The sequence below is a fragment of the Vipera berus genome, assembly GCF_964194415.1.
Source record: "Vipera berus genome assembly, chromosome: 4".
NCBI lineage: Eukaryota > Metazoa > Chordata > Lepidosauria > Squamata > Viperidae > Vipera > Vipera berus.
Genome location: NC_138206.1, coordinates 59,995,551 through 60,013,522, shown reverse-complemented (window position 1 = coordinate 60,013,522; position 17,972 = coordinate 59,995,551). Strand labels below are relative to the sequence as shown.

Here is a 17,972-nt window from a genome sequence, read left to right as displayed (position 1 = left end):
CGGCTCAACCCTGACAAGACTGAGTGGCTGTTCATGCCGGCATCCCGGGAAATTCCGATTATTCCATCTCTGGCCATGGGGGGTGAGCTATTACCCCCCGTAGATAGGGCACACAACTTGGGGGTCCTTCTAGATTCACAGCTTTCTTTAGAAGAGCATATTGGAGCTGTGACTAGGGGGACCTTTGCCCAGGTTCGCCTGGTGTGCCAGTTGCGACCCTATCTGGACCGGGATGCCTTGCGTACAGTCACTCATGCGCTCGTGACCTCTCGTCTAGACTACTGTAATGCTCTCTACATGGGGCTGCCCTTGAAGTCCACTCGGAGGCTCCAACTGGTGCAGAATGCAGCCGCACGAGTTGTACTGGGAGTTTCCCGATACTCTCATGTTACACCTTTGCTCCGCGAGCTGCATTGGCTGCCGGTTGCCCTCCATGTGAGATTCAAGGTGTTGGTAATGACTTACAAAGCCCTACATGGCATGGGTCTGGATTACCTACGGCAACACCTGCGGCCGGCGTCAACTTCCCTCCACCCAGTGCGCTCCCACAGAGAGGGCCTCCTCAGGGTGCCTCCGGTCAAAGAATGCCGATTGGTGGCCCCCAGGGGGAGGGCGTTCTCTGTGGGCGCGCCAGACCTGTGGAACCGCTTGCCAGTTGAGCTCCGGATGGCCCCCGACCTTCGCTCCTTCCGGCGCGATCTAAAAATGTATTTATTTGAGCAATCTGACCTGGTCTGATGGGTTAGGGTTGGGGTTTTAATATGTTTTTAAGTATTGTTTTAAATTTTAAATTTGGGCATTATATTTAATCATTTTTTAACTTTTGTATTCTGTTTTTATATTTATTGCCCTGTACACCGCCCTGAGTCCTTCGGGAGAAGGGCGGTATAAAAATATAATAAATATAAATAAATATAAAAGGTGTGGGTGGCACTGGTTGCTGAAGGCAACCATTTGAAGATCTTCTGCTAGAGTCCTGGTCTGTTATTCCTGTTTAACTCTTGTTTGAACTTTTGGTTTAACTCTTGATTGCACTTTTGATTTCTTTGTAAATAAATTTGGTTGGGTTTTTCCAGCCTGTTGACTATAAAAAGGGGTTGTCCCTGACATTCAAACAGGGCTGTTCATAGGCTGGAACAGAACAGGTACTTAAATGAGTTGGGTGCTTTTCCCTTGGTCTTTAATGGACAACTCAGGCAGCCATTAATATTAAAATTTTAAAGTATGTGGAGCTTCCACCTAGGCATTCACAGGAATATTTTGTTTTCAGTGTTAAGGCTTGGATATAAAATAAGATGCATGTCAAATTTCTGAAACCAGACTGGAGAAGTCAAACTAGCTGTTTGGTCAAGACAAACTCCACCTTACACAGGAAATCCATTACTGAATATCCATTTGCTTCTTATGCTTACTTTTTTTCACGTCATTTTTAAAAACATAATCATTTTTTTTCAGAAAAGGAAATAATTGATCTCAAGAACAGGTCCTATTGAAACTTACTTTTCTTCATATGGAAATTCTTGACTAAATTATATGAAGGAAGCCGAATATTTATTCAATAAAAACTTCATCTGCAAATCCTCTTATATTTTATATATTTGATTTGAAAGGGACGTGGTGGCTCAGTGGGTTAGGACGCTGAGCTTGTCGATCAGAAGGTCAGCAGTTTGGTGGGTCGAATCCTGAGTGAGCACCTGTTACTCGTCCCAGCTTCTGCCAACCTAACAGTTCGAAAGCACGTAAAAATGCAAGTAGAAAAATACGGACCACTATGGTGGGAAGGTAACAGTGTTCTGTGCGCCTTTGGCGTCTAGTCATGCTGGCCACATGACCACAGAGACGTCCTTGGACAAGCGCTGGCTCTTCGGCTTTGAAACGGAGATGAGCACCGGCCCCTAGAGTTGGAAACGACTAGCACGCATGTGCGGGGGAACTTTTACCTTTACCTTATATTGGATTTATATTTACTTCTTCATTTGCCTTCTTCCCCCATTTCCAGAGATCTTGATGTATGTGAGTGGTATAAGAATGGACTATTTTAATTATCAACTGTTGAATTATTATTTTTATATTTTGTAAGCTATTAACTTGAAATGTTTAATTCTGAAGTGTATTAAATAATCTCTCACATTTTGAACCATAAAATAATATCTGAATCTTCTTTGAATGTACACTTATCAGCTTCCTCATTTACCCAATTTACACAATTGGAGCAGACCCTAGAGATATTTTGACAATAATAAATAATTAAATTTGCCCTCACATTTGGGCTTTTGCTGACCTGGCCTATGACTGAAATCAATCATTATCTTGAAATTTAGCTTCAGATTGGCTTCTCCAACTCTAGGCACACTAAACATATCTGCTAAGGTTCATGAATTTCCAATGCTACTTAAAAAAAAAACCTGCTATATCAGAAATTAAGTTCTTACATGTAAGGCTTCTTGTGCTCCCAGCACCTTTGCATAGAGCTCACAGATCTTTGTTTTCCTGTAAAAGAAACATTAATGAGATATACATTGCCTCTTTGAAATAGCTTTAGTTTGGATTTTAAACATCTTTTAAGATTTGCTAATGATTTGTGTTTGCAAGGATTGAAGCTGTATCGTAGAAACTGCCTTCCACGGTCTTTCTCTCTCTTTTTTTTGTCAAAGCCAAGTCTCAGAAATCGAACACATAGATAAACAATTTCTGCAATCTGCATGTACTGTAGTTGTTAAATGGAAGAGACATCACAACTACAAATAGATCCTTGTATTTGCCTGGGACTTGGGACCATTGACCAATGTTACAAATGACCATTCAAAGAGAGAAGGTGGGGCATATGTGTTTCCCTGCCAACAGCTGACCAGTGGGAGTTTCCGTGTTCAAAGAGGAGTTGACTAGTGCATCATAGGGTGCTTTTTAGCACAAAGCGGTTCCACAAATGTCTCTTTTTCAACTGTTTTATAAGAATCTATGCATGAAAGTTGTAATCTCTGTTTAGACAATTTCCCATATACTGTATGATCCTTGGGAGAACAGGTAGGTCCATGCACATGACCTAAAAGGGAACATGGTTGTTTGTATGGTGCTGTTAATATTATCAATAAATCATCAGTCAGATATGCATCAGACCAAATATTTTTATCCCAGATGAGACAAAATGATCCACATCCTGCTTTTAATTGCTAATCTTTTGAAATCACGTGGTATCATCTGTGTGTGTGTGTGTGTGTGTGTGTCTGTGTCTGTGTGTCTGTGTGTGTGTGTGTGTGTGTGTGAGAGAGAGAGAGAGAGATTATACTTTCCTTTTTACTAATCAAACATAGATACATATGAAAAAGTAATATTGACACTGCAGAAAAAAATGGAATGATATGAAGATTGTTGCTTTATTTGTTTTCAGTGTCAAGCAAGAATTGAGAAAGATATGTTAATATGCTATTCTGTGAATAGATACCATGTAGAGATAGAGGAGCTTGATGCTATGTGTGATTCTATCAAGAGCAGAGATTCATATAAGGCAGGCGTGTCAAAGTCGCAACGTCACGTGACGTGTTGTGATGTATCGCGACTTTTTTCCCATTGCTGGCAATGGGGCGCGGTTTCACCAAGACGCATCCGGCCTGTAGCCCGGCAGTTTGACACCCCTGCTATAAGGAATCAATACAATCCACTGGAGAAGGAAATGGTGGCCAATTTCAATTTCTCCAGAAAGCCTAATCGACATTTACAATCAAGTGAAAATAGACAAGATACTAGAATATGAGCACCTGAGGTCAAAAGATGGGTGCCAAACTACTAGAGGAGAACAGAATCAAGTATGAATACGACTGTGCTTGTGATATAGCTGGATTAAAACCAAAACAACTATCTGTTGATTTGGCTAGAGAGAAATGGAAATTTTGATGCTGCAAATATAAAGTATATTCAGTCCACCTGAATAAAGTTGTTTCCCCAGCATTATGAAATGTCAGTAGGTGGGGAATGGTAAAGATCCTGAGGGTAAAATGTTTGAAATACCAAGTCTCCCACAGAGAAAAAGCCATAATGTGGAGATCTGGTTTTTGCGACTTTGATTTTCTGTGAAGCTGCCTAGATAGAAAGCTAGAAAGCAAGAAAGGAGACTCTCCTTGGCTTTCCAATGAATGAAAATAAATAGGGGGAAAAGATTCCCATTTTTTTTTTTGACCTCTAGAAATATAATCCATTAAGATTTATTGTTCAAACCTTTCTTCCTTGGTGAGATTAATCAGTCTTCTACACTTCCGGGCAAGGATGAAACTGAAATTTAAAATAAAAAAATGGAAGAAATAAATGTTATTCCTCTTACAATTTAATCATTTCATAACAGGATCAATTTATGTCAGTTAAGTTTTAATATGATTTCCTAAAACACATTTCCAAAATTTTTAGATTCCAATCAAGAGCATATTTCCATATTTCAAAATATGAAGAGAAGTGCTAGATTTTCAATCAATGCTTCCAAATTGTTACAGAGAGGGAAATATATGTTTTTTTCTTCAGTTAGGGGCGAAATCCGTAAAACCCACACCAAGGCACTATAATATAATTGCTACATAAAATACCGTAAGGGAGAGGCTGTTATTTGTAATCCACGTATAGCACCTAATGTATATACATTTATTGAGGAATACTCATGCTTCAAGTGTACAATATAGTTACAACTGTTACTCAAGACATAGTTAATTCTCTTTTAGATCCTGCTTTTCACCCTTCATCTCTGATAGCTTTGAAGCAATTCTTACCCAATTATGGCTGGAAAGCTTCCATCCGGTTTGGTGTCATCTAATGCCAACCCAATTGGTGCATCCTCATCTTCAATAATCATGGAACCACAATAATCTGGGGGAAAAAGGAAGGTCCATCCAGATGTCAGTATTTCTACTAGGTTTAGTGAATACGATACTCCCTTAAATAAAAGCTGCCAAGTGCTTTATTACAATGGTCATGATGACAATATAAGTAAAAATTGGCATATCTGCAACTCTTTTGAAACAAAACACATGTACTGTAATAGCACTATGAACTGTTAGGATAATCAGGAATGGCTAACTCTTGGTAAGATCCCACAAAGAACTGCTTCTCCATCATCCTAAAATCTATTCATGTATGGATACTGTGAGTTGAGTTGAACTCAGAATCATATAGGATGAATAAATATCTTAGACTCAGAATTGTGCAGTGATAAAAAATACTATAGGATTATAAGAATGGCTTCAGAACCTCCATCATCACTGATTTTCTAAACATCACATTTCTATTATATAATTGTGTGAGCGAGCAAAATGCTATTTGTTTGATTGTTCATTTGTTTTAGATCCATAGATATTGTCTGAATGTATGCTAGATTCTTGTTTTCCTGGTAAATGGCAATCATAAAGAATTATCACCAGGTGTTTCCTCTCTATAGTGCATCAGAGGCATTGTCAAAGATAAGAAACATAACACCATCTTTAAAACATTCATCAATCCCAAGGAAGTCTGGTTGATATAATTGAAAGTAAAAAAGAAAATAAATGAGATGTATTTGTATGCATGTGTGTTTGTGCATGTGTGTATATATATGTGTGGATTTTTTATTAGTATCTCAGGTAACTGACTCTGATTCACTGATTTTAATATACATTGTCTGTTTTCCTATTTTCCTGTTCCTTGCTTGTTTTAAAATATTACATAATTATTACAACCCACTTTTGGTGGCAAATGTTTGTCATGTCTTTCAAAATCTTGCTGAAGTTAAAAGGTGTAAGAGCAGAATAATAGTACATTGCGGGACAACTCTGTATGTGCCCCCTTGAAATTTGATGCATATGTAATACCACAAAAGCATACACAATATTATTTTCAATACATTTGCCTTAGTGATAGATTTCCAAATTTTACACTAGTGAAATGTAGCATGAGATAAAGCCATACTTTTGCATGCACAAGTCTCTTGAAGACCTTCATAAAAGTAGGCAGATACATTAAGTGTAAGCTGTAACTACACTATCCCTGTTTTCTCCTTTGCCCTGCCCATTCAGTTAACATGAAATACCTTTTTTCTTCCAGAATGCATCCTTGTAGTATACTATACACTTGATCACTGACCCCATAGGAATCCGATTAATCATCTGATTCCTCATGGAAGGCAAAGGAGGATTAAAATGAATCTTCAAGCTAAGCACAGGAGGGATGGCACTAATAACATACTGGGCCTGGAAAAGAAATGCAAACAAAATTGTTGTTGTTATTACATAACACAATAACACACTTCTGTGGCATGAAAGACCAGTTATAGTAGATCAAGAAAACTGAGTCCCACAATAAGACACATTTGGCAGGATTGAATTGGAATCTCTGGCTTGTTAACAAGATCTTGTCTTGTCTTGATCTCACCTGATTGCTTGATATGCCTACCCAATACACAAATAGCAACTCTGGATGGCAGACATACAGTTAAGAAACAAACATTATTTATGTCAAACACAGAAATACAGAGTACAGTATTGCACAGCTAAGGCCAACCCCACATATACCAAATTCAAAGCTATTACAGATCAAGATCATTCAACACTCTGACCTAAGGGAAGAACTATTTTTTTTATTGAAAAGTTTTACAATACATTTTTAATAAGACAAAACCCCTCCCAGCCCCCTCCCCTCTCCCCAACCCTCCCCAACACCTCCCTCCCCTCCCCCTCCCCCCTCCCTGACTTCCCAGAGCTCAATACAGGGTATAAAAATACAAGCAATCATAGTCTACCTTATGCAAACAATAATAAAATATTAAATCTATCGCACTTTAACTCTTATAAAATAACTACAAGCAATTTAAATATCACATCAATACTTATTCAAATGCTAAATGAAACTTTTTAGTCCCATATTTATTCTGAATATAATCAATCCATCTTCTCCACTCCACAATATATCTCTGTTGCGACTGATCTTTCAACTACGCTGAAATCTTTGCCATTTCCGCCAGATTGGAAACTTTTAAAGTCCATTCTTCTGTAGTCGGCAGTTCTTCCTTCTTCCAATATTGCGCTACTAAAAGTCTCGCTGCCGTAATTAAGTTCAACATCAGCTTAGTGTCCACAACAGTAGTATCAGTAATAATACCCAGTAAAAACAGTTGCGGACAAAACTTTATCCTTTTCTTGAATATCTTTTGCATGTTCCACCAAATTTTAATCCAAAAAGCTTTAACCTTTTTACAGGTCCACCATATATGAAAATACGTTGCATCTTCACCGCCACACCTCCAACATTTAGGCTGGCAGTTCGGATACATACTTGCTAATTTTTTAGGATCTAAGTGCCACCTATAAAACATTTTATAAAAGTTCTCTCTTAAATTTTGAGCCTGCGTAAATTTTACATTTCTCACCCAAATCTTTTCCCAAGTATCCATTGTAATAACTTCTTGAAAATTCTGAGCCCACTTTATCATACAGTCTTTAACAAGTTCTGTCTCTGAATCAATTTCTATCAATGCAAGATATATCCTTTTAATATGTGCTTGACCTTGATCTCTAATTTGCTTTACCAAATTTTCATCAATCATTGAAAAACCAATTTTCTGGTCTTCCTTCCACCTGGCCTGTAATTGCCCATACTGAAACCAAGTTTGTACAATCTTTTCTTCTCTTAAAATATTATATGGCTTTAGTTGCCATACATTCCTTTCCAAACTTAAAATTTCCTTATATGTAATCACATCATGTTTAAACCCAACATTTATATTTTCTATTGCATGTTTCGGTATTGCCCATATAGGTATCTTATAATTTAACTTATGTCTATAGTTTTTCCAAACTCGCAACAGAGCATACCTTAAAATATGTACCTTGAACACATTATCCACCTTCTTATCATACAATAAATATGCATGCCATCCAAATAACAAATCATGGCCTTCAAGATTTAGTAATCTCGCTTGTGTTAAGTTAAACCAATCACTTATCGCTGACAAAGCAGCAGCTTCATAGTATAATTTAAAATTAGGCACTTTAAGACCACCTCTCTCATGCGTATCCTGCATAATCTTAAATTTAACTCGTGGCCTTTTCCCTGCCCAAACAAATTTATTAATACCTTTTTTGCCATTCCTCCAGGTTTGAATCCTTTTTAAGTATAGGTATCCATCCAGCCACCTCATTCTCTGTCGTCCCCTTCTTCTATTGCCCTCAATCTTTCCCAGCATTAGGCTCTTCTCCAGTGAGTCCTTCCTTCTCATTAGGTGGCCAAAGTATTTGAGTTTCAACTTCAGGATCTGGCCTTCTAAAGAGCAGTCAGGGTTGATCTCCTCTAGGACTGACCGGTTTGAACACCTTGCAGTCCAAGGGACTTGCAAGATTGTTCTTCAGCACCATAGTTCAAAGGCCTCAATTCTTTGGTGCTCAGCCTTTCTTATGGTCCAACTTTCACTGCCATACATTGCAGCTGGGAAAACCATAGCCTTGACTATACACACTTTTGTTGACAGGGTGTTGTCTCTGCTTTTTAGTGTGCTGTCTAGATTTGCCATGGCTTTCCTCCCCAGGAGCAAGTGTCTTTTACTTTCTTGGCTGCAGTCCCCATCTGCGGTGATCTTGGAGCCCGGGAAAATAAAATCTGTCACTACCTCCATTTCTTCCCCATCTATTTGCCAGGGATTGAGAGGGCCGGATGCCATGATCTTGGTTTTCTTAATGTTAAGTTTCAACCCAACCTTTGCACTCTCCTTCTTCACCCGCAACAAGAGACTCTTTAGTTCTTCTTCACAATCTGCCATTAGAGTGGTATCATCTGCATATTTTAGGATGTTGATATTTCTCCTGACAATCTTAATTCCAACTTTTGATTCATCTAGCCCTGCCTTTCTCATGATGTGTTCTGCATATAACTTAAATAGGCAGGGTGACAGTGTACAGCCTTGCCGGACTCCTTTCCCAATTTTGAACCAATCAGTGGTTCTGTGTCCAGTTCTCACTGTTGCTTCTTGACCTGCATATAGATTTCTCAAGAGACAAATAAGATGGTCTGGTATGCCCATCTCTTTAAGAACCTGCCATAGTTTGTTGTGATCCACACAATCAAAGGCTTTGGCATAGCCAATGAAGCAGAAGTAGATGCTTTTCTGGAACTCCCTAGCTTTCTCCATGATCCAGCGTATGTTGGTAATTTGATCTCTAGTTCCTCTGCCAGTTTGAAATCCTGCCTATACTTCTCGTAGTTCTCGATCCACATACTGCTGGAGTCTAGCTTGTAGGATTTTAAGCATAACTTTACTAGCATGAGGAATGAGTGCAATGGTGCGATAGTTTGAACATTCTTTGGCACTGCCTTTCTTTGGAATTGGAATGTAAACTGATCTTTTCCAATCCTGTGGCCACTGTTGAGTTTTCAAAATTTGCTGGCAAATTGAGTGTAGCACTTTTACTGCATTGTCTTTCTAATTCAGACTCCCTTAGATTCCAGATACCAGGAAGCAATCTTGATGGTAGCACTTGGTCAGCCTAGGGTAAAGATGTCTAACTGGGCATCTTCAACATACTATTGATATCTAACTTCATGCCATGAAACAGCTTCATGTAGATATTAAATAGTAATGGAGAGAGAGGGTAGAATCCCAAGGAACTCCACAAAACAGGAGCCTAGATGAGATCCCGCTCCCTTATGCTATCAACACCTACTGTAACTGGCTCTGATAGAAGGAGGGGATTCATCACAATATCTCATCTCCCTAACCCTTGAACCCAGTCCAGAAGGATAGCATGATCAATAATATTGAATGCTGCTGAGGGATCAAGGAGTCCTGTCAAAGGTTATCAAAAAGTGTGATCAGTGCTATTTTGGTACTATATCTCAGTCTGAAATTGACAGAAAAGGGCCCAGATAATCTGTTTCCTGGGGGGGGGGGAGCTGGAGCTGCAAACTGATCATTTCTAAGCAACCTTTCCCAAAAGAGAGACACTTGATAAATATTGTCCAGTATTGTTGGATTCAGGGAGTGTCTTGAAAATGGGATGGGCCACTACGTGTCTGTGGAGATTCTCAATCATCCAGGTCATGGTTTGTCTCAAAGGTGTTTTTCCAAAAGGCAACCGGATTTTCTTGGTTTTTTTCTTTGAAAACATTTTGCTTCTCATCCAAGAAGCTTCCTCAATTCTGACTGAAAGGTGGGGAATGGAAAGATTTATATACTTTGCAGTTATCTGGTTGTGTGAGCATTATATTTGCCATTTTTCCAAGACTGATAAAAACCATGGTTTATAGAAATTGATGTTTTACCCACAAGTGTCTCAAGCCATAATTTCATGTTGCTTAGAAGGTTTCTTATGTTGTATTATGATTTTTAAGGTTGTAGTTTTATTGGTGCAAAGAAACGCGTTCATCACAAATAAGCAAAAGCTTTTAAGTTCTCATATTGGGATGATGCAGGCTGTTTTTACTCATAGTAACAAGTTTTTGTGATTGGAATGCACCCAACTGCCATTAATAACTTTGCTTTTATAGAATGTATGTAGGCCTTTCATTTCCTCTTTTCCTTATAAAAACAAAAACCAGGGTGCAGATCTTAAAATTCCAATATTAAAATTACCTCATATCTCTCATGATCCAATGTTTCTACTATGACGTTTCCACCAGTCTGATCAACATAGGTTACAGGCTTCTCTAATTTAACTTGTTTTCCCAGATATTCCATAATTTTTTCACTAATTTGTCCGGAGCCTCCAATGAACTTCCTCTCCTGGGAAGAGAACAGAAGAAAATGTAAATAAAATCAGATAAGATGGATGGTTTCACATACTTCACACACTTACATAGGATTGTAACAATTTTGAAAGTAGTAAAATGAATCATTTGGAAAGTATATTGACATTAAGTACTCATACTTAAAGGGTTGAGGCAGCCATACCTTTTAAAAGAAAACCACTTTCTTCACCTGTTTGATCACATGCAGCAAAGCAAAGTGGTGCTGTATGCACATGCATGCCGTGACAACAAGAAAGCTTTCCAAAGTGAAACTAGGTTAGAAACAGGAAACCCTGAATTCTAGTTCTATCTTAGGCAAAAACTAGCTGGGTGATCTTAGATTAGTCACTTTCTGAAGAAAAAAAAAGACAATGGCAAACCCACTTCTCAAAATGTTGCTAAGAAAACTTGTCTAGGCAGTCACCAAGAAACAAGTCTGACTAAAAGCACATACACACACAAACGCAAATCCATTGCACAGCCATTCTCAGCAAGCCCAGAATAAAGATTTTAAACGAAGGTTTCCCCAACTGTGAAGAAACATTAAGAATTAAACTACAGACCTTTAGAATGCGACAGATGTGCTCGATCAATAAACCACAACTTTTCAATTACTCCCCAGACTCAACAAATCAATTAATTTTTGAAAGAATGGGAACTCATTTAATTACTCAAGGGGCACCATGAGAAGAACTTTTGTGAGGATTTGCACAGATTGAGAAATGCCATGAAGGATGCATAGTAGTGCAAAGAAATTAACAGTATACTCCACCTGGCCTCCATTGGTTGTTGAAAATATTCTAGTTGTACCTCCACACTGTTTAACATACCACAGGAACCAGAGAGCAGAAACTTCATGTGGCTCAGAGGTAACATCAACATTCACAAACAGAGTAGCAATCCTCTTGGCAGCACTATATTCAAAACCAACACAAATAAATAATATTAAAATCACATGACACTCTACACCTTGTCCTGCTAGTAGACAAAAAACAACAATGTGCCTCTAAATCAGACATGTCAAACACAAGGCCTAGGGGCCGGATCCGGCCCGCGAAGTGGTTTCATGCGGCCCGTGAAGCCATCCTGGAAACAGTGTGGGAACGGCCCCCACTGCCTTGGCCCCTGCCCAGAGACCCTCCTCCTGCCAGAGACCCTCAGATCTGTCCCACTCCTGCCCAGGCCCCCATAGGCACCCTTGGTATGCAAATGATGTAGAGCTAGCCACGCCCACCCAGTAGGCCATACGCACTCTAGACACGCCCACCCAGTAGGCCACACCCACCCAGGCCACACCCACCCGGCCCCCTGTGGGCAACCGCAATGCCGATGCGGCCCTCAGTGAAATTGAGTTTGACACCCCTGCTCTAAATCATTTTCCTTGGTTGAAGGAAACCAATGCTGCTTATCTTTCAACCAACAGATTGACTTATTTTTATTACTGTTTTTTATTTATTTTTCTACTTGCATTTTTACGTGCTCTTGAACTGCTAGGTTGGCAGAAGCTGGGACGAATAACAGGCGCTCACACTGTTACGCGGCACTCGGGATTCGACCCTCCAAACTGCCGACCTTCTGATCGACAAGCTCAGCACTCCTGAATGACGGTGGACACTTCTGGGAGGAGGAATCCTGGAGGTTGCAATTCCTGGTAGGGGTAGTTGGAGAGTCCTGGTCTCCATCTTTCCTCTCAGCTGTTTAGTTTTTTTAAGCTCACCTTGGCTTTTTACTGCATGTTTCAATGATTTTTGCTTTTAATTTGATTCTTATTTTTTAAAGTTAATTCACTGTTCGAAGGCTGATTTACTCTAACTCCTTGCTGGATTTTAATGTTAACGTTCTTTCATTGCTTTATTGTTTTTGTGTTGGCTCTGAACTATTTTCGCTTTTCCTATTGACAACTTTCTGAGTAGTAAAACTGACCATTCTATCTTGGATTTCACTACAAGATTTAACTCTTAAAAAACTCTGGTCTGGATAGTTTTCTTTTTTTAATTTTTGATGGAACTTTTACCTTTTTTTCCTTCACGTCTTCATTGTGAGAAATAGCATTTTAATGTTCTCTGCAGGCATTTTGTTACAGTACATTTATCCTCTTTTGTCTTTGAAAGGAATGTTTTCTTTGTAAATTCAGATACAAAAGAGTCTGCTTTATATTAAGAATGTAAATAATGCACCGTTAAAGATAAAGCCTAGTGGGCTATCTTTGCAGAAAAAAATGGGTTCAAGTTAAAATTGAAAACTTTGGTAAAAAGCTTGATAAAATTAGCTGGGTTTCAAACCAGGCTAAAGATAATACCCAGATGCAAACAATCACAGCCAATTTGATGGACTGGAATTTAAGTCCATGCTGGCATATTTGAAAAAGGAGCACTTTTGCTGGAAAACAGGAGGCCTTTTGCAGAAATTTGAAGGAGATTTGCATTTTATAGGCTTAGAATTAGCAGATTTGATGAGTAATTTGGATTGGACTTTTCTAGGAGGATGGATCTATTTTGGAAAATGGATTTGTTATATTTAACCAGACAACAATTGACAAGATATTTTATATTTTGGTTCACACTGAGGCTGTTTCAACAATGGATGTGGTAAAAATATTGACAGCAGGGGTGTAGGATATTGGAACATGAGATGAAGTTGGGAAAGCTTCCAATAAAAATCTTAAGGAAAAGGGTTTTTTATTAAAAGCTAAATGAAGATATTTGATCCCGGATGGATCAGAAATAATGATAGTAGTGATTTGTAGCAGATAAGAAGCCATTGTAGACATTCTATGAGTTGAATGCAATAATAGATTGTTACCAGAAGACTTTGAGATTTAACCTTGTTGTTAAACCTCTCTCTCTCTCTCTCTCTCATATATATATATATATTCGTAGATTTTCACAGGTATAGGTATGTAGGTCTTGGCGTATTCGGGTCTTTTCCTGTGTAAGACTGAGAGTGTCTTGGCAATGTTTCAATGAGGTCCCACTCATCATCTTCAGGCTGGTGTCTTCGGCTTCGTGCTTGTGCGAGAGCTGAAGACACCAGCCTGAAGATGATGAGTGGGACCTCTTCGAAACATCGCCAAGACACTCTCAATCTTACATGGGAAAAGACCTGAATACGCCAAGACCTACATACATACATACATACATACATACATACATACACACACACACACACACACACATATATATGTATTCAACCAGGGGAGATGTATATGTGCTTTTATTTCTAACTATATGATCCAGAATTCCCATTCATTCATTCATTCATTTTATATTAACATTAAACACACACCCACATAAAGATTAACACTAGAAAATTAAACACTACATTAAAAAATATACAAAACTTAATTGCATCAATATTTAAGGTTATGGCTGAAGGGGTTTATCTGACTTCAAATGAAAGCAGTACAGAGACCGAACAAAACTCCCTAGGAACATGTTTTACAGCAACGGCTCCCAACCTTTTCTATACCCCGCACCCCTGGAACCAGGGCTTTTTGTAGAATGCCCAGAACGGAGTTCCAGCACCTTTTTGGATGGAACCTTGTAGGGTAGGCAAGGCAGGTTGTATGACATGTGTGAGTTCTGGCACCTTTTTCTTTTACAAAAAAAGCACTGCCTGGAACGCTTCTGATATATTCTCGCACCCCTTACAAAAGTTCGAAATAATGGCAACAAATTATGCATATGCAGTATAATTTTGAAAACCCAAGTTTTTGCACCCCCAGGAATATTGTCTCGCATCCCTAGGGGGTGCAAGCACTCCTGGTTGGGAACCCCTGTTCTACAGCTTCAGAAGGCCTTTTCCTGAACAAGTGATAAAAATTGGGGTTGCATTTAGAAGGTATCTGAAATATTTCATTCAGACATGGTATGAAACCTAAAATTATAGCACCTGACTCGGATGCCCTATTTCTTACAGGAATTTTGCATATGCACATAGCAACACTTTTTATTATCCCGATTCATTTGCACTATAGGTGTGATAAGAGAGCTGAAACTATTTTCAATTAAATCTCAATTTCTGATGACGTTTCTGCTTTTTAGTTTCTCCCATATTAGCTGTTTCTCCACATGGAAATTTTTAAGCAGCAGAATAAGCAGAAATGAAGAAAGGAATAGAGATGAAAAACTGGGAACTGAAAATACAGATAGAAAACCCAGCCACAGATATCTATAGAGATTCTCAATCATGCAGGTCATGGTTGTCCCAAAGATAGGATCAAGCTATCCTATCTGTGTTTCCCATAAGAGCCAGCTAATGATTTCCCACTTCTGTGAATGAAGGGGAGCTGGGGCAGATAATGCAGGTTCTTGCTGGGGGTTCCTACTTTGTGCAACAATCAGCTTAGATTTGCACCCATCAATTCACATTCGGTCAAAATGTCGCATTTCTGGAGAGTGTTTGAGGAATAACTAGGATGACCATCCTATTCTGTGAAGTTTAATTTTTCAGAGGATTTTATTGTTTTATATATTCATATTCTTAATGTTTACTTTATTGATAAATATCAGGATTCCTTAAGGAATATGGCATGAATTACCGTAAATAAATAATTGCAGATTTTAGTTGCTGAGGATTTTTTTTTTACTGTGATGGTTATCTTAGCATTTATCCTGCAATATTCCTTTAAATATTACATTTAGGAGTCAATCTGCTTTCAAGCAAATAAATAAATAAATTATTATTATTATTATTATTATTATTATTATTATTATTATTATTATTATTATTATTATTATTATTATTATTATTATTTATAGTACTTATATACCGCCCTTCTCCCGTAGGACCCAGGGCAGTTCACAAGGCAATTAGAACAACATTACAATACAAAAAGTTAATAACAATTAAAATAGATTAAATTATCCTTGATTAAAAATCTAAAACCCCTATAACTCTGATTAAAAAACCCAATTACAATAAGTTAAAAATTAAAAAGTCTAATTATAGTTTGAAAGCTTATAATCATATGTAACCAGAGAGTTTTGAATATAAGAAATACCTGCAAGCAAAAGGAAAACTGTGGACATTTTTCCTTTTTTTCATTTTTCTGGATAACATTTCTTACTCATTTTTAGTAATAAAACATTCAGCGCTTAAAGATGGAGCTGGACTCTGGTGAGACCTGACATTTGGATATGTTTTAAATTCATGCTTCTGATATGAGAGTAATATTTCTACATGTCAAACATGGGAGGAGAGGGTGGAAAGACTCGTAATTTTAGGCAATACTGAGGATTTAGGTTTTGACAGTCATATAATTCATATATTGTTTACCCCCTTCCTTGGTGCTTTATCATGCCAACGAATAAATAATGCATGCAGTTATAAGAGGTTCTTATTATCCTTGCTATTTGAACATAAAGAAACCAATGTAACATTTGTCTGGCTGGCATAGATAGTCATGCTTAGCTTATAGACAGTACAAGTTGAAAGCAGTGGATTGGGACCAAAAAATTTGCTTTATTTGCATTTTGATATGTGTGTGTTACTTTTCTTACAGTAACAAGTAATTAAAAATACCTCCATGACTGCTTTCACAAAAGACACTTGCACATCAAACTGTATTCACTCCTCAATCCCACACACAGCAATTTGAAGCCAAGAAATCAGGCAGAAAACATCAAAACAAATTGAAACCAAGAGAAAAATGCAAAAAATAAAATAAGTATGCTATCCCAAATTACTTCAGGCTCTAGAGCAGCAAATTCCCTCCCCATCTCATGCATAAGGAATATTAAATGTACTGCCAGTATTCACTCTTTACCAGACATTTTTAAAACATCCTGGCTGCATCTGCATGAGCCATTTGCATGCATTAAAAAGCAAAATGGTTGAAGAAACCACAAAGCTACCATCTGCCCTTTGCATTTAAAAACCTATTTGTAGCTATGATGGTGAAACTGTAACATGTCAGCATGTGCCTTTTCAGAGTGAGGGAGGTACAGATCAAACAATGCCCACATAAAAGCATCAGGAAAAGTATTTTGAATATTGCCCGCCTGTCAGGAGTGAGAGCAAAAGAGGGTGAGTGTCCTGGAACAAGAGCAATCCCATCTCCTGTCCATCCCCTTAACCATAAGGCAGTTGCTAGAGGAGAAAGAAACCTCAAGACAGCCCCACCATTTATATGGAAGATGGTGCACTGCCAAGGATCAAGTCACCTTCCCTTGCCCTTCTCGTGGACTAGGAGTTCATGGGAGCAGCAGCTGTAAAAACAGCCTGGATCAATCATAGCCTCTATTTTAAACTCATCATAATACAGTCTTCACAAGTCTAGTGTTCTCTGTGTGTGTGTGTGTGTGTGTGTGCACGCGCATGCGCATGTGTGCATGTGTGTGTCTTGTATAGTATAGGAACAGGGAAGGAGCAGGAATGAGGCAAGAACCTGTGCAAAAACACACTTTCCTTTTGGGATCACTTACCATATGAGCCAGACTCAAATCAGCTCAGCTGCAAAATGTAGACAACAGAGTCTAATTCTGTGGACTAGCTCTTATGCATGCATGTTTATTAGAGATTCAGTGCATTCTGGGCTCATGTGACAGCATAGCTCCTCCCTTTGGATTCATCTGTTGGATGGCTCAATTTTGAACATATCTTGACTCTTGAATAATTAAGGGAACTCTACAATTTACTGGACATCAACTAATCTCCATAATTTTAACAATTATTTTTGATGCTAAAACTCACCAAATCTACCTAATATGTACCCCCCCCCCATTCATGCATTTTCAACCATTAAAGACATGCAATACTAGCAAATGCAAGTTTGCTCCATTGGCTAGAAGAATTGAAAGCTGGGAGACTTGCTCTCTCTCCCCCGTCCAGTTTCGCATCGCTGATGGGCCCTGAAAAGGGCCGAAAAGTTGCCCCCAAAAGGTGACCAGCAAGGAGGGGTGCTCGCTGGATCGCGGGATAGCCACAACTCTCCCATTAGACCTAGAGATCCCTCCAAACTGGCAGACAAAAGGACCGGCCATTATGGCTCGTCCCTAGGCTGTGAACAGCCGAAGTCACATTTTCCACCAGGCAACTCTTAAAGCAGCACGGAAGAGACTGGGTGAGATCTACCTCTTTTACACCCCAATTATTTTCTATACCTCCTTAAGCTGCTAAGCATTCTCCCCCCTGTGGTGAGGGAAGGGGGATTTTAGCCCTTCCTCCAGAAAAAGTGGCAACTAAATACCCAGGGGTGTTTTAAACATTGAAAAAGTAACTGAATCTGTTATGTATTGGGCTTA

The 17,972-nt window shown here is 38.6% G+C and overlaps 1 protein-coding gene across 1 annotated transcript in view; it reads right to left on the bottom strand.

The window, feature by feature from the left end:
- MAOB (monoamine oxidase B) overlaps window positions 1–17,972 on the bottom strand; it is a gene marked incomplete at both ends in the record, with an annotated part of 53,365 nt that overhangs the window by 6,848 nt on the left and 28,545 nt on the right. Inside the window, 6 exons of the mRNA XM_081328097.1 lie at window positions 2,433–2,490; window positions 4,213–4,266; window positions 4,752–4,848; window positions 6,044–6,203; window positions 10,574–10,723; window positions 11,501–11,642. Coding sequence (XP_081184223.1) covers window positions 2,433–2,490; window positions 4,213–4,266; window positions 4,752–4,848; window positions 6,044–6,203; window positions 10,574–10,723; window positions 11,501–11,642 — 661 coding nt within the window. The remainder of the gene's footprint in view (window positions 1–2,432; window positions 2,491–4,212; window positions 4,267–4,751; window positions 4,849–6,043; window positions 6,204–10,573; window positions 10,724–11,500; window positions 11,643–17,972) is intronic.